Below are 26,802 nucleotides of genomic sequence, written 5' to 3'. Positions count from 1 at the left end.
TACATAATAGTCTTAAGTCATAGACTATTCTGTTACATAAAAAGACAGGTAGTGCTGCAAGGCTTCAAATAAAGAAATGGATTCTAAAATTATATCAAAGTATATAAATTTTATTTCCTCTCAGAAATGAAAAGTTAAGAATATTTCCTTTCTTCAGATATGGGACCAAAACATTACCAAAAAACTACTGATCTATTACTTATGGTGCGCTGCTTTACAACAGAATGCTATCATCTTTATTTTTTGCCAAGTGTCACAAATACCAGAAATTAAAACTTACTTTGTGGTGAGAGAAGCTCTTTTCTTACAATTTGGTTGTAACACAGTCTTAGATTTTATACCTGTACAAAAGAGAGATTGACTTGTTAGTGTGTTACCATGTGTGTTGATTTCTTTATTCTAAAATCTAAGACAAACAGGGAAAATGTGTTCCCATTTACTAACTAATTACATCAACAGGGTCTGTCAAAGATCAGAATACATCCCTTGAAAATGTTTAGGGTAGCATAAGGAACTGCTGAAATGGCAAATAGGGGATCAGTTGTCTAAGCTTTTGTGAAAGAGAGGACATGAGGTTTCTGTGTTAGGCTTTTGAACAACCCTTGCTGGTTCTTCCCAAGAGAAATTTCTTCATTACTTAAAATTAAATAATTTACCTTTACTGGAAACAGCAACAGCATTTGATTCTGATAGTCCAAAATAGAAGAATACTAAACTTAATTGACTGCTCCATTTATAACTCATATTCACAGATATTAACTGGATTCCAAGAACATTCTCAGGTACAAAATACAACAACATGTTCATTATTTAGTGGAATTAGATAAATTCCCAATTCAAACAGAGAACTGGCAATCAGGACATTAGTTTCAGTCAGCAGACTTCTTTCTGAACAAGAAATGAATTGCTCATTTTAATGCTGCAAAGTAGCAAGCATCAAGTATTTTGGTTCTTTGTATATGAGGTAATTTAGGCTACAATCTTACTGTTCCTAAAATGTATGTGTGTGTGTGTATGTCTGTGTAAGCCTTCTCTCTCTTCCTAAATCTTCCCTCTAAAGTAGTTACCTTTATTTTCAGAAAGCAAGCACTTTGGTTTTATTCCCCTTGAAGTTTTTCTGTTTCATATTGTATTTAGTTACAATAATACCAAGTTTTCCTTCTAGAAATATGTCTCCTTAGGAAGAATAATGTTGCTTCTGAATACATCTATATATCATTATATACTATCTATTATTATCTCTAATAATGTGTGTCTCTAATAATATCTGTTTAATAAAATTGCTTATTATATGACTTATGATCTTGAGGTGAACAGAATTTTCAAAAGCATCAGCACTAATATACCTTCCACATTTACACAGATGCACAGATCTATATAAGATTTATATAACTGTATATCAGTTATATAAAGCCTTCTTTATCAAACAACATACTGAAGATGATTGAAAACCTTACAGTATCTGTGACTACACACAATAATTTACATTTATTTTTTGCAATTGAAGTGAAAATCAATTCAAAATCTTCAATTTACACCTGAAGATATTTCTTTCACTGCAGGGCTTCTAGATTATTCTACTCAATTTTTCTAGTAAGACTGAAAAAGGGATGCATCATCTGGGGAGCAATGTATTCATTTATTTCTAGCTGCATTCACTCGGTAGTAATAATCGTGTTGAAGTTATAAAGGAAGTGTAAGGAAACTCAAAGAAGTATGTATGCTGTAAATTTGGAGCAAATCTAAGGAATGCCAACAAAGTAATGAAGCTTTCTCTCATCTGGTATTGGAGAAGAAACTGATTCAGTGTAATTCTATACACTCAGAGGTGGGACCACTGCTTATAATTGCACCATGTGAGCCAATGCCTGCCTCATTATCGGACAGCAGAAAGGGCATTAGAACAACCAAACTTACTTAGGACACCTCACAGTCACAAAGAAGTAATTTTGGGGGGAAAAAAATAAACAGTGTCTTACTGGTGAACATAAATATAAGTGTCATTTAATTGAAAAATTTTAATTCATGTAGGAGAAACATTTGATTTGCATCTACACACAACTTTCAGAACTGAAAATGAAAAGCTTTTTTTACCTTCAGTATTTGTCTCCTGCTTATTCCATGACTGGGAGGACAAATGGCCTGACTTTTTGCGAGGACTTGTGCTCACTTTTCTCCAAGAAGCATTCTCACCTTTTTTCTTACTGCAATTTTTGTAGCTTGAAGCCACAGATAAAGGAAAATTTCCTCCCTTAAAATCTGCTATGTAATTATCTAGCTCTGAAACAAAAGTAAAACAGTGTTAAGAAGAACTGATTGTTGCAAATGGTTCTTCTTGGAATACATTATACAACTATATACATTAGTTTAATGACAGTAAATACTTTTAACCCCACCACCTCCCTTCAGAACCACAGCTATGTTTTGTGGAAGTTTTAAAATTGGAAGGAAGCAGTAAAAAGCCCCAGTTCAGCAATGCACAACTACTTGGCTTTCAGACAGTTCACTCTTACCTGGTCTGGGTAGAGGACAGCCATGCAAAACAGCTTTATTTAGTAAGATACTGAGAGCAGCTTTAACAACAGCCTGTTGCCCTTGGCTAGGACTTTTTTTGGCTATTGCTTGTCCTGGTACAGATGGTCTTTTCACAGAGGCTCTGGAGAGTATTGCTTCTTGTACTCTGGGAGCTATCACAGCATTCCATAGCTTGGACATCCACCTGTGGTACAAAACCAATTCTTTAACTTCAAAAGCAATTATCAAAACCTGTGATTTTATACTTTGGTAACATATCAGATTTTGCATTTTAAAGAAGCATCCCATTTCAGAGAGGGACTGATTTTATTTAAGGAAGGGTTTGCTTATTGTTTTAGAATAAAATATTTGATCGAAATTTCTTTAGCTCGCCTTGACAAACTTACCACAGACTTAATGCTTTTCCTCCTTCAGATAATATAAAACATCCTTTTCATTTAAAGGCTAAAAAAATGTCCCAGAAAGATGCATGTTCCTATATATACAATTTTTTTTTTAAAGTGCATGGAGAAATTTCCATGCTTGCAGGTGTTAATTCCTAGCCTATTTGCTGCCAGCATGGAAAAAAAGGAGGTATTCACTTATGGTTGCACCCCTTCCAGTGTTATTCCATTTCCAAACTTGTCCAGTTTACAAGACATTTCTATTCATACAGCTGCCTTGCTTTTACTCCTCTTTTGTTTATTTGATATATGGTGAACTGTGTTTCCAGGATGCTGTGGATATTCCAGATTGCCTGGTTTAGAGACTGGATCTGATTTTTTAATTCAAAATTTGATTAAAGAGTCTTCTGGGACTTTTGCTTTTCTAAGAGAGAAGCATTATGTTGTATTAGCAAAGAAGTGAAAAATTTTTGTTAGGGAAAAATAAATGCTATTTCTCATAACTTAGGAGTTCTCTGGGGACAAAGGCTAGAAATTTCAGACTTAGGGCTCAGCTCACATCTACAATCGACACTGAGACAATCTTTTTAGATCAACTCCAACTCTTTTTGTTTATTCTTATATCTTGTTACAGGAGGAAGATGCTAAGATTGAGTCAGATGGTTTATATTAAAGGTCTGTAAGAAATTATAGACTATCATGCTGTGTTCAGCTTTGCAGAAATCCATTTAGAAAACACAAAGGCTAAAATGTCTGTTTGACTTAAATGGATGATTTTGCTGGATATATTGATACACTGAAGCCATTCCATCACATAAAATATTATGATGACTTTTTGTTTTGTTTGGGTTTTTTTTTCCATTTTTTTTAAAGTTAGAATGCATGAGCGATTTCAAAGACATATTTATGACAGTTGTGAAGCATAAGATTGAGCTTTTATGATATATAAATGCTCAAAGTGCTTTTATAAGCTTGATAAAGTTACATTACTTAAAAAAATAATTAGTACATTTGTTAAAATATGATGTAAAATGTGGATTGCAGATAGTCCTTGAAGGACCTTGAAGCTTCCTTAGCATAATGTTGTAGATATTATTCCATATAGTTACAGTCTGTTTCCGCTAGCTAAGCTACCAAAATAAACAATTGCTTGTAATTTAGTCATAAAGAACTCTCTGTTTTCAATTTCTGCCTATGTAAGCTTTCAACATTTTGCAACACTGCCAGTATAAATGGTCAGGAATGAACACTGCAAAGATAAAATTAATTGAGGCCATTCTAATCTAATTAACAATGGATGGGCATACTCTCTAAATAAAATTCCAACCTTGTATTTAAATTCAATTTAAATTTTTGCTCATCTTGATCAAGTCCCCCATTCTTTGATATAGCTGATACTTAGGAAAGGTATAACACACTCCCGCCCCTCAAAAAGGGCTGCAAAGTGACAGTCATTCCTGTTGGAACATTATCTTCAGTTCCCTAAACCTAAACCAAGAAAAAAATGTAGTTAAAATTTTCTTCATTTATTCACTCTACTCACCAAAATAGGTGAAGCTACATGACACATGCAGCAGGGAACAATTTCCTGTCACACGCTCTCTCTGCCTGCCCTGCTGCTGCTCCTTCCTCCTGTCTCATGCTAACACTGAGCCCAGAGGGAACCCAATTTGTAGAAAGCTGTCTGCTGTCCTAATGAATTGGACTGCCTCAGAGAAGCTTTACTAAATGCAAAAAGCAGCAGAATAGCACAGTGGAGAGGAGGGGCAAGAGGAAAGGAGTGGTTAATTAGACTGAAATAACAGCAATCAATCAGTGAGCTGCTAATTGAAAGCTACTTATTACATGACCACACTGTTAGCCATCATGCTGCTAAACTAAAAGTGTCCAGTAAGAGCTCACTGGAGCTGTGCTTTTTAATTGTTTATTAGTGGACAAAAACTGCATTAAAATGAGAAGTCAGATGGCATATGACTACAATAAAGGGCATTTTAGGGTTGTACTCAAAATAAAGCATTGTGAAACCCAGTCACAGTTACATTAAGAAGAAATCCAGACTCAGACATGTATAACTAACATATTTAAAGAATAGTTTTTCTGTCCTCTATTAATGCCACTGCAAGAAATAAATTTTTAAAATATCTCAGAGGACATGACTGACGAAGAAGATGGGAAATAGATGCATGGTGTGCGTTATTCTTTTTTTATTTCAATTTCAAGTCAATCTTACATCCACATTTAGACTTTGATAATTACTCTGAAGATTAGTATCTAACCTGTACTTTTTGAGAATAAAAAGCAAAATAAACAAGCAAAATGTATCAAGATCTGCAGACAGAACATAAAATGAGACAGCCTTGGCACATGCTAAGCAATGCACCCTCCCTTGAGTGTTAAGCAGAGGCTCCTGGAAAAAGGGTCAGCAGAAAGTGGTACAAGAGAAACAGGTCAGATAAGGGTGAGAAAAGTTATGTCACATCTCCAGAAATCAATGTCATACTTCAGTTCTGAGTAAGTTTGAATCTTAATTAGAGCTTATTAACTTTTTGATGCAGCCAAACAACATCTTAGTGTGAAATTAATATAATTTAAAATTCTGTAATTATTTATTTTATCATTTGCTAGCATTTGGAGTTGGAATGTGATTAGATGTTTATGGAATTGTAGGCGAGAAAAGCCAAAATTTCCATTATTTTTTAATATTTTTAATGTTACTGGCCCGCTAGCCATATGTGTAACTAAACTTATATACTTAACTAACTAAACTTATTGACCAGCACTGAACCCACTGTACCACACTGCCCTACTTCCTAAGATAATATATCTCTAAACTGCATGTATATGTATTAAAATTATACCATGTATTTAAAAGAGTGAGAAATCATTCTCAAAACTTCCTTTATATACAACTTCAAAAGGAGAGTCTACCAACTTTTCTTGAATCTTTTAACCTCTGTGTCAGAAAATAAATGGAAGATCACAAGAGGACTGACTTTGGTGCAGTGTTAGACACCCATTTCCCACTTGTGCCCTTCAGAATTGCTCTCCTAGTAATTAAATAGCCAACAGAAGTTTAAACCTTTCAGCAATTTAAATTAAAATGCTTTTTTAAGGTTCCTGAGTCAGCAGGGTTTTGGGAGAAACACAACTACTACGTTTGTGATAAGTATCTAGTTGGCACTGAACAGCATCAAACAGGAAACAAAACTCTTACTTGACTGTGACTTGGCTGTGCCCTGGAACCACAGGACAGGAGAAGAAATGCTTTGGCCCCATAAGTGCTTCAGGTGCTCCTAGACGTGATAAGCAAGAGTTCAGCTGGTGCCAAACAGCCAGAATCCAGTCTATGGTCTTGCACACAGGATCACATGGAGGAGGCACTTTGCCTCTGAACTGCAGGGAGAAAAGATGTTTGACATGGCATAAGACCAGAACTGCAAACACTTTCCTTGAAACTCCAGGAAGGCTGGGTGCTATTTTTATTGCATGTGTTGCTATTAAAAGATCAGGAACAGTCAAGAACAAGTCAAACCTTTTTATAGAATATATTGACATCTTGCTGTATTAAAACTTATTTTCCCAACTACACTTCAACAGATATATCCTTATCAATAAACTGAAATGCCTTTACTTTCTTGTGGGAAACTAAGGCAGAAATTTTGGTAGCAGTGGTTTTCTACAGTGTTTAAGATTAGGATTATAAGAGATATGTACCATATACAATGCAATGTAGATGATGCAAATAAGGCATTATTAAAAAATGCCCAATTGCACTGAACAGGAATATCTGACCCAGATATATGTCCAGTATGGGTTTCCATATTGGTTTCCATATTGATCCAGACATATGCCCAGTGGATTTCCAAATTGATTTTAGATCTAGTACCAGTGAAGAAAAGATGTCTTCCTCTAAGACTTGTGTTTTTAGTCTGCCTTGTTAAGGGCAAATTATTTAGTGCCAGAAAAATCTCCTGTTTCCTCTGACTTCAAATTACAGTCTTCATCATCCTAATCCTAGGATTATCCTCTGTAACAGTTTAAATTAAAGGAAGCATTAAAAGATGCACGACGGATAGTAACTGACAGCACTGAAGCCAGAGCCTCTTGATAGAGTCTATAGGTGAACTTAAAGTAGAAACACATTAAAACTGTTCCCATACAACCTAATGGTTCAAACTTCAAGCAAAAAAGACCTTTTCACCTGAACACATGAATATTATAGCATAAACAAGGTATCATAGTACAGAGCAATGATCTTTGAAATAGTTCATGGTTCTAACAATACATGTGTTTCTACTTTGCTTTAGAGTTTTACAACAGATTAATCTTTCTTCTGTTTTTGACTTTGCAATCCACTATTTTAAGTCCTGTACCAACTGGCATTTGAATTTACATATGGCACATGTATGTATTTCAAAAAATGTGCTACCACACTGGGCATTTCAGTATTTAATTAGGGAAGATCCAGGAAGACACATGGCTTTGTTCTCCAAATAGCCACCATCTGCATATGTGCTTGAGAGAAATTAAACTTTATGAGATTAGTACCCAAATTCTGTTCAACTTCAGTCAAAGGTAGGAGCCTATTACATAGTCAAATTCTAACCTATTAGACTAAGGATTTCTTTCAAGCTCCCAAAAAAATAGCTTGAAAATGACATCTGTTATTTGATGCTGCAAGTTCTTCTAGCCAAACCAGTTTGGCAGAGTAAATCTGATGCAGCCTTTGATTATGAACAAGTCATAACTTAAAAAATATAATCTAAGAAAAGTAGTCTATTAAGAGTTTCATAGATTTCCCATGGTTCTTTTTTTCTATTCTGTATTTTGGTTCTAAATTTCCTCATTATCCTGGCTGAAATGTTCAAATACCACACATTTCCTCTACAGGATCTCTTTGAATCAGTAAGCCTTTAGAGATGAGAATTGTGGCAAAGGGTACAGGAGATGACATCCCCAAGGATAACCAAGACACTTCCAGCTGAACACTCAAAACTGACAGTAGGTCTGTTGTTCCATAACAGGACTCTTTATTACTGGCAGTTTTTTCTATTCCTAGAACAATCTCCCTTTTTAAGCCTGTTCAAAAGTGCTGCCAAGATTATTTTCCTTTGCAGCTGTTTTGATCAAACTCCCTCTGCCAATGTCTAACAGTGCCTGACTGTTGGTAATAGCTGCTACCACACAAATGGTATTCCAAATAACTTCTGAAAGTCCGCTATTCCTCTTTTACCTACATCTTTATTTTCATTTCCCATTTTTGTTTATTTATGAATTTAAAACAGACTTCCCATCCTTACTTTATTTTGAACTTTTGTTCCAGCTTCAGCAGATCTATTAGATCAAAACAACGTTTCTAATTATATAATTTGCCCCTCTTTTGATTTCAGAATCATAGAAAATATTTTTCTGCTTAAAACTTCGCGAAAACACATATCTGACTATCTTATTTTAGATATTGGGAATAAATTCTTTGAAGAAGGGACTATGTATGTTTGTTAAACTGATTTTTACTATAATTCTCAGAAGAATGAAAGATGTTGAAAAAAATTAATGAAGGATGTTTCATGCAGTTGACAGGCAACCAACCAACTGTTTATGCCAATTAGCCATGACCATACACCTTTCTGTGGGACCAAGGACAACATTTCCACATACACAGCCTGCATCTTCCCAGAATTAAGTGCTTCTTTTCCTGAAACAAGTTATCTGCTCTGCTTTTGGCAGTACCATCATCCATATTTCACAGACCTGGTGATGAACATAACTGCTGAAGCTGAATTGAGTTCTTACCTTGTTTATTACTTTTCTCCTTAAAATCCTCTGGAGCAAGCCTCGCATTGGCTCCCCATCCCACCGAAGCTGAACCCAGCGGAAATGCTGCTGAACCAGCAGGTCAGAGCCATGAAGATGGCACTTTGCAATGGTCCCCAGTAAAAAGCAGTTCTGATGAAAGTAAAAAGCACCAGAAACTCCATTTGCTAAAAAGGAACCATAAAACACTTAACTGAAATACTCAAAGCCTTGACATTATTTCATATAGAAGCAAGAAGCAGTGACAAAATTAGAAAGGAAAAATAACCCACAAAACACCATAAATTAGCTAAAAAATATGGTATCTTTGTTAAGGACAACTATTTACAATAAAATATAAAAACTGAACAAATTACATTTTTCTCCCATTCCCTTTCTGCCATATATTACAATAAAACTGTACTGTAGTAAAAACATCTCAGCAAACCAAATTCTTTAAATACCTCTTTGAATAGTGCAGGGATTTTCTGAACTCCGATTCTCAAGAGGTGCTAGAAAATCTCCAAGTAATTCAGATAAAGAAGCTCTCTCCAGATTTTCTAAAATCACAATTGTTGTCTTGTTTACAGGAGGCTGTTTCACTGGGATCAGACAAGCTGAAATACAAAAATCCTATTAATGCATACTTAGGAAAATTTACTTCTATTTATATATACAGAATTTACTGCTACTAGTGCAATGAAAGATTTTTAATTTTTTTTTCCTTTTTAACTTATTTACAGGCCAGACAGACAAAGTTTAAAATTGAAAGCATAAAATCAAACAATAGAAATAATATCATACTGTATATTAAGAAAAAACCTGAAAACTATGATTAAAATAAATTCCTGAAATGTCTATAATAGGATCTTCATAGACAGGAAAGATTTCAGTACATTGAATATAAATACAACAGAAAAGATAGCAAAGACATCTTCAAACATTTTTATCATTTGCTGTACTACAGCTTAAACTTTTAACATGTACTCTTTGTATCATGTAGTGATAAAAGGTTTAAGAATAGTCCACGTTTGTAAGAGACTATCATTCTATGAGATAGTAGAATGTTTTCTCTTCAAAACTTCCTTCAATATCTTTAAGAATCACTCAAATAATCAGAGCTAGTATGAGGCAAACCTAGTATCAGCTGAACCTAATAGGCATTAAAATGACATCTCTGTATTTTTTAACATTTTAAATATTTTCCTTTAATTTTCCTGATTTTAACATCTTATTGCTTAAAAAAGACACAGCTTTGCAAGTGTTCTTGCAACACTAAATCCCAGGTGAATGCTTCTGTAACACAGACATAAATATAAACACTTATCTTGAATATATTGTGCCCTGCATTGTTTCACAACCTTTTGAAGGTGGTACTAACAAAGGTCATTAAAGAAATTGACTTGTAATAAGGCAAAACTTACAGCAACTGATTGCATCTGATCACTGCTATTTAGTTGGGGTTTCCTGACTATTACTGCCCTCTTTTATTAAGAGGCTACAGCTTAAAAGGAGGGAGGACAGGTACCCTCTCTGTGTCTAATGGATTAATTTAGAGGAGAAATGCTCTCTTAGGAAAGGAGATGTAGCAGAACAGTAGGGAAAGAAGCTGGCAGAAAAATGAGAGACACAATCAGAAGCAACATGCTGAACTGCAAAATCAGACTATTAAAAAAAGTGTGTTGCTGACACAGAATAAAGCATCCAAAAGAAGCAGCTTTCCTAAGAGATAGTGGCCAGTAAACAAACCAAACTACGAGTGACATTCTTGCCTCCAGGCTGAGCACCAAGGCCTGGCTGACTTCTGACTAAATGGTCTCTTCTTTCCCACCAGTGCCATGGCACTTTAAGTGACATGTGGGACTGGCACAAGCTATCCTGGGAACTGTGACCAGGATTTCCTTGGAGGAAAAAAACTGCTGCAGACTGCAGTTACACCAGGCAGTACAAGAACAAACAGAACAGAGCACTGCACGGCATTGCACAACTGGACAGGATGGCTCTGCTTCTGTTCATGAGCACACACAGAGTAGACCTTCAGCTCTGATTCAGTAGGTCTGAACCAGAGCCTTCAACTTTTAAAGGATCATAAACAAAGGGAAAAAAGAATGAGACAGAAATTAATATTTAAAATGACTGGTTTTACTTAAATGGCATGAACTTTTGAAAAGCTCCTTATTGGGAGCTCTTTTGTGCTCAGCTCTCCCTCAGTTTAGACTCAGACAACTGGCCCCAAGCACCTGAAAAACTGGGTTCCATTAAAACATGCCACTGACTATGCAAAATGCTTTTATGTTTTTTTTTACTTTGTATCATTAAAAATTTTCCTAAAAATCACCAAAACTAGTCTTTCTGAAATAAACTTACCATTACTGATGAACAGTTCTGCAAGTTGCTCCTTGGAGAAACCAGCATCCACTTCCACTTTAACAATCTCACATGTAGATCCTGCAGCCTCTTGCTTTTGCTGTGTTGAAAATTTATGTATTTGGTGAAATAGTGAAAACTCTGGTTTATGGACTAATTCACTTGATATGTTTGTGCAAATACCTTCATGCAGGCCGCTATCTGATATGCTATATAATCTTGCAAACTTCCTTCTGGACCATGGAAAATGACATTATGGTATTGTTCAACCTACAGACAGATAAATATAAATATTTATTTCATAAATAAATTATTCTTGGAATTCAGACTTGAATTTTTTTTTAAACCTAGATGACACAATCAGCACCTAGAAGACAAAACTGTTTGATTTGCACTACTGGTGTTGGTAATGCTTACTATACTAGTTTCAAAGTAGACATTATTTGCATACAACATCTTCAAAATATATTGATAAATTTATATCCTAATTTGTAAAACTACATAGCAAGGTATTTTGTTACAACAGACTTTAAAACTTAAAACAGTCATCTGGAAGAATAAATTTAGCAATCACAAATATTTTCTTGATCTTGAATTAAAATATATACATCAGAAAGATGTCAAAATAATCAGTTTAGTCACTACTAAGTTAAGGATTGAGACTGAGGACTTCATTTGCAGTAGAAATGGGTTCATGTAAGGGAATATACTCATATCTCTGCAATCTCTCAGCAATATGATTTAATACAGCAGAAACCTGTGGCACATTCTCCTGACAACATAGTATTTTTACTATCCAAGGACACAGCAGAAATGAAGCAGGTTCTAAATTAGTTCTGATTTGATGCAATGTTAAAAGAAATTATCTGTGAAAGTTTTCTCATATTATTCAATTATCCTTACATTTTATGGTATTAAATAAGGTGTGTTACAGGAGATTTCTACTAGTAAGCTAGTAATAAAATTCACATCTCAAATAATTGCTTACATGAATGTTATTCTAATTTACTTTCTCTTCCAAAAGTGGAATAAAATAAATTTGGAAAGCAATTAATACATCAGAGAGCTTTTAATATATTTTTAAGCAATTCAGTTAATCAGATAGCAGCTATTTAAAGAAGAAAGTTAATGCCCTCACAAGACTAAAGTTAAGGGTAAATTTAGGGGGAACTTTATTTTAAAATAGCTTTCATCCAATTTAATTTTTTAGAAGTCTTGATGTTCTTTCACAGAGCAAAAAACCCCCAATTTTAGTCAACACTATTACAGAAGTATTTCGACTAACAAGTAGCATGCAGAGAGAGAAGCAAGCTTATTACTGACCAGGCGGAGATAATTCTTAAGTGTCTGAAGATGGATCATGGATGCATAAGTCACACTGTTTAAACAGCCTTCCTGAGGTCCTTTATATGAGACATGAAATGACTTTGGTGAATTTCTCATGTTTACATGCATGTCTGACTGATACATATGATTTTCATGCAGTATTCTACAGTTACCTTTTATAATTAGAGGCTACGCAAATTGAAATGCTGAGTAAATGAAAGACATTTATCTAGCGCCACAGATTCATGGGTATCCATGACATAAGCAATGTATATACTACTATATGGCTGAAAAAGGCAGTAAGACTTTTATGTACAGCATATTTTCTGGTGCAAAAATACCAGAAAAATGTTGTAGACACTTTAAAATCTAGTTGAACTGAACAGATATGATGTCTCTGAGAATCAAGCAACAATGAACATCAAAACCAGTAGCAAATGACTCTCCAACGATGTATTTCATATGGAGTATCTTAACATTCAAAACTGAAAAATTATGACTTGAAAATTACCAAACAAAAACACTGTGATATGCTCAGCTCTATTGTTCTTCAAAAAGTCCCATGGTGGCTGGGAAAAAATCTGACCTGTTGACCATGTAATGTTTCCTGTTAAAAAAAAATAAGAGAGAGATATTCCTTGTATGTATATAAAGTGTCCTATACTCAAGCATATTCACTTGCTTACAAAGATTGTGTGCATACACGGACAAATTTGACCAACAAACCAGTCCTGTGAGATGTAATAAATCATGCTATCATTTGATATACAACTGAAGTCACCAGTATCTTCTGCCAGTTGAGATACAAGTTAAACAGTTAGCCTGTCTTTTTATCTTTACACGTAAAATAGAATAATTTGCCCAGTCTAATGTGACCAGGGTTCAGTTTTGCTGATGGGAAGGTGAAGGAAGGAAGGAGATTTAAGATGAAGTACATGGATTTTCAGAAACCTATACAACTGTTACTAAGACCATCACATTTTGGCCAATTTTGCATAATTTTAAAGATTTCTCTTTTGCACCTTTCTAAGTGAAGTTATGTAAAACAGTAGTTCTGTTTACCTATGCTGGTGATTTACAGTCTGTATTTACTGTATATTCGGGATGCACTGTAAAGAAACAATGCAGGCTTTGAACTGTTTTTGTAGGACCACAGAATATCCTGAGTTGAAAGGGACTCGCAAGGATCATAAAAGTCAAACTCCTGGCTCTGCACAGGACATCCCAAGAGTCACATGCACCTGACAGCATTGTTCAAATGCTTCTTTAACTCTGGCTGGTGCTGTGACTACTGCCCTGGGGAGCCTGTTCCAGTGCCCAAACACCCTCTGGGTGAGGAACCTCTTTCTAATATCCAACCTAAACCTCCCTGACAGAGCTTCAGGCCATTCCCTCAAGTCCTGTCACTGGTCATTACAGAGAAGAAATAAGTATCTGCCCTTCCTCTTCCCCTCAAGAGGAAGTTGCAGACTGCAATGAGGTCTCCCCTCAGTCTCCTCTCCTCCAGGCTGAACAGACCAAGTGACCTCAGCCACTCCTCTCACAGCTTCCCCTCAAGGCCTTTCACCATCCTCATGTCTCCTTTGGACACTTCCTAATTGCTTTGTCTTATACTGTGGCGTCCAAAACTGCACACAGCACTCAGGGTGAGAACTTAGTTTCACCTGACATATGGATTTCTCCTCTGGAGTACCAGAAGTACTAAAAGACTAATTAACATAGGGCCTCGTGATCTCCAAGATTATATTAAAGCGCATAATTAATTGTTCCATAGACACAGCTAAAAGTAAGGAATGCTTTCATGACAGCACTGTTCAAAGTTTCATATCTAGTACTAGTCTTTCTTAGTCTACGCTTTAAAAGATGCAGTAATTCAAAGATATTTTTATCTTAGATTTCACAAATTCAAGAACAGCCCCAAGTTTTGCTTTATCATTAACACCAATATTGATACCTAGTTTGACAGAAAGTATACTGCTTGCACTGAGGCCAATGTTGGATTCTGCAGCACTATTAAATGACAGATCTTCCAGGCTCCTCCATCCATCAGAAGCAATTGCTTGGAAATGGTTTGTCACTGCCTGGCTCACTGCTTTTGAAAAATCATCCCATGACGTCTGCTTGCGGATATTTAAAGCACATATTGTATCAAATTCCTCTGCACCACAATGGGCTGGTTCAATGCCACTGACTGAAATCCTTAAAGGTATATTAAGAGCATCTGTTGAAAAACAAAACACCAACTATGAGAAAAACTGTAAAACTCAAAATAATCCCATTATTATCAACGAATAACATCCATTATTACAAAGGAAAGCTACAAAATAACTCCTGCTACAAAGAAGCAAATGGTAAAGAACAGCACAGATCGCCATCACAAAATCAGAGCAGTGAAATGAAAATACCAAGGTATCTATAATTTTTTACAAAAAACAGTTCAGTATTATTATGCTTAAATAACAGGAAACAAGAAAAAATTTACTTAATCTTACATTTCCTCTTTATAGGCTAATTACTTATAAATTAAGACAGATGGTAGGCAATGTCTTAATTTTTTCAGTTCATTGTGTTTATGCACATTTTTTTCTTATCAATGTAAGAAATAATTTTCAGGCACTAGTGCACAAGTGGAAAACACAGCTGAGCCAAACATATTTAAATAAAAAGCTAAGAGCTAAGACAGAAAATGAACTCGAAAGGGTATATTTGATTTGCTACAGAGCAAATTGACAAAATGTTAAAAAAGGAAATTTATAAGCACATTCCAGAAACTATGAAGTATTTTACATTGTGCTCTTTGGAATACAACTCAACAGAAGCAACAGTCTCTGAGGATCATTTAGATGACTAAAAATGAAAACTATCTTCTAATTTTCATGCTGAACAATATATTTCAGAAGTTGTTAAATTAAAATTAAAATAGTATTTTAAAAAGTACACCATAAAAAACAACCCATGTAAGATTATTATGAAGTCTTGCAACATGATCTTTTTCTCCCTTTTGTGTCCAGAAGACAGATCTTCAGCTGATACAAACCAATGAAGTTTTCCTGATGTCAGAAAAGCTCTGATTTAAACCCACTAGCCTACCAATGGGAAAAGATTACTCAGAGGCATCTTTCAGATGTGGAATTGTGAGAAATGCATCAAAGGCTTGCCCTTCTGATAGCAGGACCTCAGGGAATTGAGCTGTGAGGAGTACAGAGGGTTCTCCACAAGGAAACAGGCCCCTAGGACAGAGGTGAAGAATATGCCTCAACTCCAATGCATGTGACCTGTAAGGCATAGGGGGCAATCCTGGCCCCGGTCTTTCACATCTGTCGGAGCACAGATCCTCCTTCCCTAAGTGGGAACCTTCCTGGAGTGTGAGGAAGGTAGAGAATGGTACACAAACACCTTACTCAAAAATGCAGTCCTGGCTTAAGGTATAAAGAAGAAGAGAAGGGGAGGCCAAAGGTTCTGACCTGATAAAAGCTGTTGGATTAATGACAAGCATGACCAGAGACACAGGGTACTAAGACTGATGGAAATAATAGAAGCATTAATTTAACAGGCTGCAGATTTAGCCATCAGAAATTTGTTTCAGTCTGATAAAGATGACTATGGAGGAGTTTCTATTAGAAAGTGAGCTGTATTCCCCTCTGAACTTGCAGTAAAATGGTAAGAGAACTGGGATTTAAAATAGCTGAAGAGGAAAATCAGAAGCAGCAGACAGAAAACTTCCTCAATTTGTTGATAACCAGTGAACTTAACCACCCACATCCCTATATTCCAGAAGACAAACACCAAAAAGGAGTGAAAAAATAGAGAGCATACAAATCTACAAATGCCATAATTTTAACCATGCAGAGAAATTTAGATATCTTTCTCTGTATCTGGAGATACAAATATATATAGATTTATACAATGATATAAAACCCACAAAACTAGTGAGAGGATGAATTAAGTTCTGTCTCAAGAAATGCACAGATGAGCCTGCTCTACTGAGTTTTGAGAAAACTTACAGAGAAGGAAGAAGATGACAGGTTTCAACAGAAGAGCAATCTTACAGAAGTTACTGATGCTGTAAAAAGGACATTCTTTGATGTTGTCTCTAAGACATATTTGAAGAATCAAACAAATAATCCCTTCACCAATAAGTGACAAAATAAACTATGCTCAAAAAGGAGACTCAGATATGACCAGATGATCATCTTAGCCTGAGGGAATTTGACAGCTACCCACCACTGAGTGACTGCAAGAATTTGAAGAAAAGATAAGAGGAGGGCAACAGCTTTTGAAAAAGTAATTACTAATATTAAATTCAGAAATTTTAAAAGAATATGGACATTTGCAAATGTACAGTATGTATCATCTTTTTAAATGGTTTAGATACAAAGACATAAGGAATTTAATAACCTTCAGCAGAATTTTATCATATGCTTTTGCAAAATCTGGAGACTAGAAGCTTGCTAGATCAAAGTAACTTAATATTGTGGTGGCAAAAGAGTGACAATCACCTTTTTCATATTTCTCATTCTTGCCCCACAAGTTCTTTACTAAAAACATTTTTATGTAGTGCTCATAGCATTTACTTACTTAAGTTTTCTAGGAGATGTTTGCAATCATCAGTAGCAACATCATGCACTGTTCGATTACACTTATCTTTTCTCTCAGCCTCTAGTCCACCATGGCTACAAAGGATTTCTAGACAGTTCTGCAAAGGTAGGAACTGTATTATTTACTTGTCCATTTGCTGCACTAAAGCATTCTACCAACATTTAGTTAGATTCCTAATTAAAATTCTTACACATGCATTTCCAAAGACAATCAGCTACAGAGTTTCTATAGATAAAATGATGTTTCTCACAGAGTTGAAAGCCAGGAGTAAAAATATTTTATAGCAGACTTTAAAGTCTCAAATAATGACTATAAAAAAGCAGAACACAGAGAGCCAGGGTTCTACAGTCTCTAAGCATCAAGTGTTGATTAGCTGAATTAGGAAATTCTTACATCTGGCCACAAGTTTAGGCAATGATAAGGAGACAGAAACCCAGCTATTACCCTGGTTTGAACATCTTGGCCTCAATATTCAAGCAACACTAAATAAGCAATTCTAAAGCTTAATACAGACTATTAAATGAATCTATTTAGGTAACAATCCATAAAATCAGTTTCTACTTTGTAATTCACCAAGCAGGAGTTTCCATCATGACTGACACCTGAGTGGAACACAAAAAAAAGGAATAATTTTAAATCACCTTGCAAGCCTCTTCTTTGGCAGAATTTCTGCTAGCAGAAACCTGAAATTCTTCAAGCATCATAAGAATGCAGTGATATAAAAATGTATTTTTATTAAGTCAGAGCACAGACATCTTGTGGATGACAACATGATGCCCTCTAAAAACGTCATATGCTCAACAAAAGGGAAAATCATTGAAATTAGAAACAAGCTATTAGCATATAAATTAGGATTGGTAGAATCATTCTGTAACATGAAAAAGTATTCAATATAAAGATCCTCTCAAATATGTGTGAGATAAAAGAGTTCTCATAAAACCATATTCAAACTGATTGATCAACAATCAGAAAAAGGATCAGGTCCTTGTTTCTAATGACCATCATTCTGCTATAACACAGGCAGCCACCATGAAAACTTGTTCATCTCAAATATGCTTTTAAAGATACATCCATATTGTAAAAAAAGAAACTAATGGAAATTATACTAGTTAATACTGTATTGATAATGTTTGGGGTTAACCATAGCAGAGAAACCAAACCTTAAAAACACAGAGAAGCAGCTATTGAGTATTTTGATGTGGAACAGTGGCTAGTTGCAGGTTGACTATTTTGTAGCTATTCTACAGAAATTTTTTGTCAGCGTATCTGACACTCTCAGACCTTTCATAAATATAGTGCTCATTCAAATCTGCCTGTGAGGTGAAATTTTACCAGGCTGTAGTTATAGCACCTAGAAGTACTTTAAAAAATTGTTTAGCTCACTAAGCTTGCCAGAAGGATACCAAGCAAAAAAAAGCACATATTTTCTTGACAGGTTAGTTTGTTAACAATATCTCTCAAATAGAAGCAATGAATAGCAAAGCAGCAGAAGGCTGAGGACTGAACTATGAGGCTGAAAATGGGAAGCAAAGCAGGAAGAAGTGGGGACAGAACAAAGAAATAAAGCTTATTTTCTTAGTAAAATGAAGATTTTTGTTGTCTCTGCTGCCTGTGAAATAACAGCTAAGATGTCCTAGCAGAATTAATCTGTAAAGAATGGCCCCTACCTATCTCAAAACAAGAGGATGCAAGTGCCAGCACTGCTTAAATGCAGCTATCATGCACTGGAATGAATGACATGCAGTGTACATAATGGATTAGAGCACAAAGTCGAAGTGTTAACAGCCCTTGGACATGGCTATTAAGCTTTTTTAGCTTTTAAATATCCCAAACATAAATCAATCAATGCATCAAATCAAATACAATTTTATAGTCTCTGCAACATCAAAACTAGGAATCTGATTGCCAGCTGTGTATCACCTTCATCACCAAAGAGACTCTCCTCAACCCCAAATGGAGATCTTATTAAGCAGTTGACTTAGAATGTGCTTAAAACTCAAACCCTGGAGTTATTAATGAAAGACAGACGTGAAGACTTCCAGTGTCAGACCTTTCAGAGAGATCACTAGTCAAAGTAGTTTTAGACAGAAAATGAAACCTAAATTCAAAGTTCCTGAGGATTATATTATTGCAGAAAGAGCCAACATAGTGCACATTATTTAGGTATTTGCAGATTACAGCAAGTATCTTAAACTCCATCTAAATTCGTATGAATGGAAACTGGAATGAGAATCTGCATCTGCCTAACAGACACTGGTAATGGAACACTGACCCTTTGTAATGCAAATGCTGAGTAAGCAGTGGCTGTCCCTAAAAAAACTCATAACCTTCACTGAATCTTAAATCTGGGTCTATTTTGAGCATATCTATTTTGAATGTAAGTTTATCAGGAATAAAAGCAAACATAATGAAGGCATTGAACTAGGCATGAAAACATCAGCTGATTTTTGAAGTCTTGGACTGTATTTTCTTAAAATTCACTCTTCTGTGTTTAGCACCCTCTATTTTCTTCCTGGGTAAAAAATTTCCCAGTGAGATCTGACTGACAGCTACCATATAAAAAAAAAAAGTCCTTTCAATGGTCCATGTTAGAAGTGTACAGCTTCTGATGTCAAGAAGTAATATTAAATTTCCAGAAATCCTCCTGTTTGTCATCAGTAGGACCTGTTAGATCATCCTGCATGTCATCAGTTATCCAAACCTCACAAAAATGTTTCATTGCCTGCTAAAAAGGCTGCCGAAAATAACAAATTAAACAATGTATGTCTGCACAAATCTGGTTCTCAAATTTCTTCTTCTCCACCCCTTCACAGAGGAAAACTTGTTCCTAGTGAAATGATGTCCATCTAATATCTATAAGCACATGACATCCAATGAATTGGCATTCAGGGTGGGATTCATCTCACCTTCACTTTGAAAATCTCAAGTAATGATGTTTCCTGTTTTTACTCATGTCCCATAAGAGGTAGACATTTAAATACGATAATTCACTCCATTTGACACCTGGATTCTGGGACAAATTGTCCTCTGGAGGTCTATCTCTGTCGCTGTTAAATCAAGTTGGCCTATAAACCACATAATAAACTTAAACTTGACATCTAAGTTGTAATTCTTCAAAGATAAAAGTATTTATTTTGCCTAAATTCTAGTTTCTGTAACTTGTTAACGCAGACTAACCTTAAAGCCTTTTGATGCTGCTATATGGGCAGCAGTCCAACCCTCTTTGTCAGCATGGTTGATGAGATCTGCAGAAACAACAGGCTTTACTCTACTGCTATAGTCATCTTCTCTGTTCTCCAAATCAAAGTAGTCTAAATGAGGCTCTGCATCCATCAAACAGTTCCCATTGTTTGGCTCTCCATAGCACATAAGGAGCTTGAGACTTTCAACGTTACCAGAATCCACTGCTGCGTGAATTGGTGACCAGCCATCCTAAAAAAGAAGCCACAATAAAAAAGCACACTGCCACCAAACACACAGAAAATTGTTTGCAGACTTATATCAGCAAAGAAGCTGAATGGAAGGCTCTGTCTGGAAATTAAGAAGACAAGCAAGAGTGACATAATAATCCTTTGGGAAAACAGAGTTGATGGTATGCCTTTTGGGTGGAAGAAAGGGAAGAAAACGCAGAAGAAATAAAATTTTACAGCTTTCTCCAAGGACAGTCCAAAGATAAAATCTTCAAAATTTTAAGAGTCTAACAGGGCTTACATACTGTTAGCAAACCGCTTCCTTCCTGTGCATCAAACAAAAATGATTTCAACTATCAATATTGTTTCATGCTGCATGAATCCATTTATGAGTCAGTTTCACAGTGTTGACATCACAACTTTCTCTCATTCCAAGTCAAATATATTTACTTTCCAGTTGCAAAATAAATGAATGATAAAAGATTTAGTGTAATATTTACAGGAGGAGGAGAATATTCTGTGAAGCTACTACTCTTTGTGTTGTATTTTGGAACAGTCTATAACCCACATTTATTGTCATAAGAACTTACTGACATCACAATCATAAAAAAACTTTAGAAAAGCACTTGAAAAATGCAATTATCTAGGCAATTTTGAGACAGTCCTCCTTCCCTTCTCCTCTAGATTTGACATTTTTTTTGGCTGTATTCTGTCATTTGTGATATATAAGACTGTCTACAATACTGGCAAGAAAGTTTTGGGGTGTTGTTTCTTCAAGGACACCAATCAAGCATGCTAACATAAAAAGTGGAAGCATTTTACAAATCCAGTGCTGGAGAAAAGTTGCAGCAAATTGCCAATGGAATCTGAAATGTGTAAAATTGTATGAAAGTCACATCATTTAGGAGATTTTAGACAATCTACAATTAAAAAAACCCAGAAACTATTATGAAAATAACAAAATACTAATTTCAAATCATACAGTTTATTTCAGATTTAAAGAAAAGTTTAAATCAATATTTTAATGTCAATATTCAGTACTATACAAGACACTGTTTTAACTTACACTGGTTTTTATTGTTCGATCCGCTCCACCTTCCAACAACAGTTTAATACAATCGTTATTTCCATTTTTACAGGCCAGGTACAAAGGTGTCTGTCCTCTTTCAGCAGCATGGTTAATATCAGCCTGATACATAATTAATAATTCTGCACATCTACAGCAAACAATAAAGCAATAAAATTGTCTCATGTTAGACATGCAATGCCTCTTTATAACTTAAGACATTTAAATATTTTAAATAAATTATTAATTTTACAGATACAGATCTACCTGTGAGTAACCCATATACACAAGTATAAAGGATAATTTTGTACATAGGTATAAAAACAGACTACTTCAAACATGTAAATCTTAAACTTCTGTAGCTGCATTTAAAAATTGTGAATGTAAACCACTCAATTTCACAAGACTGCTAAAAACTTGATGACAGCTGCTTAAAAAAACCATTCAGCTGAGCAAAAAAAGAGACACATATCTGACTACTGATATTTAAAATAGAATTGAAAAGGGAAAAAATGAAATGAAGGACTAGGATTAGCTTTACCAAAATGGACACTCATCTAGGGAAGCAGTACCTACCATTCACTAGGGACCTGAACAGAGGCTACTCTGCAAGGATGGCTTGGGTGTATTGTTAGCAGCTACTGGGTTATGGAGGAGGGAAGATTAGATAGAGTGCTGAAGAGCAATTCACTTGCAGTTTGCATTCAGATCCAAACTCCTCTACTTCCTCACAGCCCTGCAGCAGTGGGTCCATTTTTTTCCCAGTTCTTGTGCCAGAATTGGCTACCTTTCCCTTCCCCAGCCTAGATTTTCAACAGCACTTAAGACCTTGCAAAAATCTTAATGCCAGTCAACTCACTCTGCAGTTCAAACAACTCTGCACTGTTAGCAAATATAAGTTCCCAGCTTTCCAGCTCAATATTTATCAGTCCATAAAAATAGAAAGCATATCAACAATAAAGCCTCAAAGCAGTTAGTGCAATGCCAAATAACTACTGATTAAGAGACCATACTGTAACAAAATATACTATGACAAAATATTTAAACCAATATAAGGGATATATATAAGTATATATTTAACTATATACTAAAAAATCACAAGTATTTAAGAAAATTGGTTTTGATACGTTTTTATCCAGTCAGAAAATCAGTTAAGTTCAAGGTAAAATGCACAATTTTAGAGAAGAGTAAAACAGATAGCATTGATATGAATTACTTATCTATGTTTTCCAAAAATGCTCAACTGAACGAAAAAATAAAAAAAAAAAACAAATAAAAACAATGGTCTGCCTTAAAAAACGTTAGGCATACATCCTAACCATACAGTCACAAAGTCATCTTAAAAAAGGCTCACAACAAGACACTTCCAAACAGCAATTCAAGATCTGAGTTTTAAGTCTGCTAGGTTAGAAATATCTGGTTTGATACTTTACATTATATTTGGTGAATCTTGAAAAGCTACATTGAATTTCCACCTCAAGTTCGGGGTCATCTTGGCCTGGATCACATGGGAAATGATTCTGGAAGTTTCTCCTCAAATTAGTTACTGGACCAGCCCCAAAAAACTCGAATTTTTTTCTGACTACATAACTAGGGTTAGAACAACAGTATTGTCTTGGCTCAGGATCAAGGTTAAGGAAGTTGTCACAGGGGACTGGTTATCAAGCCTATGACAGACACCTGCTGTGCAACTGAGAGCTGTTTAGTGCTGTCACTAACCCCACATTAGGAGACAGACAATACTGTTGCCCCAAATTCCACCTACTACAGATTTTTTTCTGTGCCTGAACTTTGAGGAGACCAACAAATCAAACAGCCTGAACCATTTGTAGTCTTTCTAACATTTTTGGCTAGCCCTGTCATTCCATGCTCAATTTTACAATTCAACTCATGTTCAGTATCTAAAAAAGTAAAAGCAAAAAATGTGTTTAGGGATATCATATTACATAAGTAAGTCTAAGATAAAAAGAATATGTAGTCTGCAATACCACAACACAGCTGATGATACATAGCAAAGTGTTGTGAGGGTAAGTCAGGGAAATAAACAACTTCCTATTTAAATGAAGTGTTAAGATATTTATTTTAGTGAGAGAATATGAATACAAAAAATTAAAGTTTAAAAAAAATTTGTTTTGTTGTGCAAGGTATTTGATTATACATCACTCAGTAGAAAACTCAGATGTTCATTTGCCTCTGAATATGATAGTTTTCTATGCCTGAAAAAATCAGTGCAAAACTAATTTCCTTCTTTCTTTGTTAACCCTATGCTATGGCTAGTGACTCAAAGAAAATTAAGAAATTCAGTGGTATGATGCCCAGTACCACATTGTAATTGCTAAGAATACATTCTTAGCAACCTTAAGAGCTGAAATTAGAAAGAAAACAAATAGAAAATATTAAAATCAGAATGGCATAAGAATATGAATTTAAGTAGATGCTTTTAATAAATTATAGTTAAGTACATTTATACATAAGAATGCAACAATAATGTAATGAAAACATATATAATGTAAAGATAATATAAAATTGAGTAACAGCTGACATGCAAAATCCTAAAGGCTTCACTTACTTGACATGTCCCTGAGCAACTGCTGAACACAAGGGTGTAAAGCCATTTTTATCAGCAGCGTCAACTTGTGCTTCTGCAGCCAGCAGCAATCTCACACAATCTATAAATGGAGCAGAACCATGGAATGAGTCAACAAGATCAGCCTTAAAACTGTCAGAGGCTAAATCTGCTCAAGGAGTAACAATCAGCCAGGCTTTTGGACTGCACATCACACCTTAGGGGACTGAAATAAAAGCTCAAGAAGAAGTTTGCAGGAGAGAGATGAGAATTGCCTCCCATGGGCATCATCACCCTTCTGCAAAAAGGGCTTGGGTTGGGTTCTGCTGGGATTCAAATACATGCCCACTGCAGGCAACTCCCACAGTATTGGCTATTTTACCTACCAAGTGGGGAATCTGACTTATCCAGGAGTCCCTAAGGGCATCACTGCCTACTGGCAGTAGTGACAAATGTGACAGCCACAGGGGAGATGTTCACAAGCCACACAGACCTCAAGCAACACACTGACCAGTCTTATTTTAGGGCACTGACTTGTGATTGCAAGGACAAATAAAATAAGCTGAAAAACTCAAACCTCACAAAACCATTCCCATTCATATATTTCCAAAACCACATGCTAAAAATAGTACCAGCCTGATTCCATCATCCCTACAGCTAATTTAAGATAATTAATTACATAGTAATTAGACTGCTTTTCATCCACAAATTGGAATATCATTTGATGCAATTAACTTTGAAGAAAACAGTTGATCTGCTCCTCATTCTTGAAATTGGCTCCAGACCAAAATAAAACAAGTCTTTTGTAATTGAAACTACTACTTGGAAAATAAGCTCAGCTACAACACCAATTACAAACTCCTGACCTGATTTCTGAGCAAGCTTAATGCATGCTGTTCTGGCACTCTGTAAAATCCTGAAGCCAAGTTTTGTTAGTGAAGTTTAACTCTAGATACCAGAACTAAACACACATTAAGAATAACTTGGATATCAGAAAAATATATTAAGAACTACTTATAAATCTGACTAGTCTACACCATTTTTCAATGTATTTATTCCTGCTACAATTTTTTCAAATACTAATACAGATGGTGTGGATTTGATTGAATAAATAATTTAAAATTAAGAAACAAGATTCTAAAACACTCTAAGTAATTATTTTGTAAATTAGGATTCTTTAATTTTGAAGCAAGTAATCAGATGTGAAATTATTTTTTGGTGTAAAGTTGGTTGTAAAGTTGGTAAGTTACCAGGACTCGATCTGTAATTTTTTTTAAGTCATAAAGAAGCTCTCTGTTAACTAACTTACCAAGTCCTTCCAATTGTAAGATAGCATCACTTAAAATAAAATTATATTTTCATTCACTTTTTAACAGAAGAATACTCTGCTAAGAACGACCTTTTTTTTTCTTCTTTCCATTGTCAATCCTGGTCCTATATTAAATTATTAACTTGAAAATACAGATTCCTGCTTGACCTCCTAAGATACTTCTAAAGTTTATGAGGGATGTTGAAAAAAATTTTCATCTAGAAATTTCAAGTATTTGGCTAGAATACTCAGCTGTTTATTCACAAAGCATATGTTAGCCATGCAAAAGCCATGAACACACACAACAAGACTACCTGTCTAGAAAGGCATGGTTAATTCACACTTATTGACTGGTAGATCATTCAGGTGGTAGGTTATGTCTGTATAAATGCTGTTTCTGATGAAGCTTATCTCTGTGAAAATACTGCTTCTGAAAACAGCTTTTCATTCTTAGGGAAAAGTGTGACCATGAGGAAATAGACCTACTTGCATAAGGCAGAACATGTGAGCTAGTAAGCTCCACATGACCTGTTCTGGTGGCATATAAAGTAAAAGAGCAATTATCTCCAAGATGCCTGGGTCTTCTGGGTGGATTTTTTACTGGGATTTAGAGAAGGGTAATTTGGGTCAGACCAGGCTCATTCATCTGGTTCACTCTGGTCTGCCATAAAAGTAATAAGCAGCGGGGAGAACTCGATGGAAGGGCAGGCACTAAACAGACATTGGTGTCACTAAGTTATAAGTTTTGGTCATAGCAAAAGCAAAACATGGAAGCAAATTAAGATAAACACCTGGAGATTTTACTGCTCTCCACCACAGCTGGGTAGTTAGTTCTTCCAGAGTGATGGCAAACATCATGCAGATACATCCGTGGCTTGACAAAGCTGACTCCATGTAGCTGTATGTCTCTGCACCTCACTCCTTTCTACTTCCCACACCATTCCAGTTTTTTTCTATCAATCAGGGTGCCACAGCCTCCAAATACTCAGGATAGAAGAGAATCAATTACACCATAAATGCACATGATTAGCACATAGCTGAGTCCAAAGGATATTATTTTCTCCACATCTCTCAGGTTCAGGAACTCTTACTGTTTCATTCTGTCCTTCTCCACCTCTTTGTGGTGGAGAATGGTCACAATTTGCAACACCATACAGCTATGCAGATCTATTAGCTAAGAGAACTACTGCTGTTAAGTGCACAGTGGACCTGAGGTGGTTCCCTCTTTGCTAATGGTAAAACCAAGGCTGTCTGACAAGACAACCTGTTCAGCTATCCCAGTCTAGTGGTTAAATCATTAACTTAACAGTTTCCTCATGTCCATTCAAATACAAAGAAACTGTGTATTTTTAGGGTGAATTTCTCTCTCAGACCTACAGAATTAGGGACAGTGTGTGCTGGAAACAAAGCATCTGCTATTAACTTCATGTGCTGCAAAAACCCTCTGC

At 35.5% G+C, this 26,802-nt stretch overlaps 1 protein-coding gene across 1 annotated transcript in view; it reads right to left on the bottom strand.

Moving 5' to 3' along the window:
- Positions 1–26,802, bottom strand: part of CTTNBP2 (cortactin binding protein 2) — a 79,074-nt gene that overhangs the window by 6,124 nt on the left and 46,148 nt on the right. Inside the window, 15 exon segments of the mRNA XM_054270716.1 lie at positions 281–341; positions 2,095–2,280; positions 2,514–2,719; positions 6,133–6,311; positions 8,712–8,899; positions 9,176–9,328; positions 11,079–11,178; positions 11,262–11,348; positions 12,402–12,481; positions 12,916–13,011; positions 14,359–14,625; positions 16,983–17,100; positions 20,181–20,435; positions 21,480–21,630; positions 24,049–24,148. Of these exon segments, the coding sequence (XP_054126691.1) occupies positions 281–341; positions 2,095–2,280; positions 2,514–2,719; positions 6,133–6,311; positions 8,712–8,899; positions 9,176–9,328; positions 11,079–11,178; positions 11,262–11,348; positions 12,402–12,481; positions 12,916–13,011; positions 14,359–14,625; positions 16,983–17,100; positions 20,181–20,435; positions 21,480–21,630; positions 24,049–24,148 (2,227 nt within the window).

The sequence above is a fragment of the Melozone crissalis genome, unplaced genomic scaffold (assembly GCF_028551555.1).
Source record: "Melozone crissalis strain CALT ecotype California unplaced genomic scaffold, PUWL_Pcris_2 ptg000004l_1, whole genome shotgun sequence".
Lineage (NCBI taxonomy): Eukaryota > Metazoa > Chordata > Aves > Passeriformes > Passerellidae > Melozone > Melozone crissalis.
The sequence above is the reverse complement of the archived record's forward strand: the minus strand, read 5'-3'. Positions and strand labels throughout refer to the sequence as shown.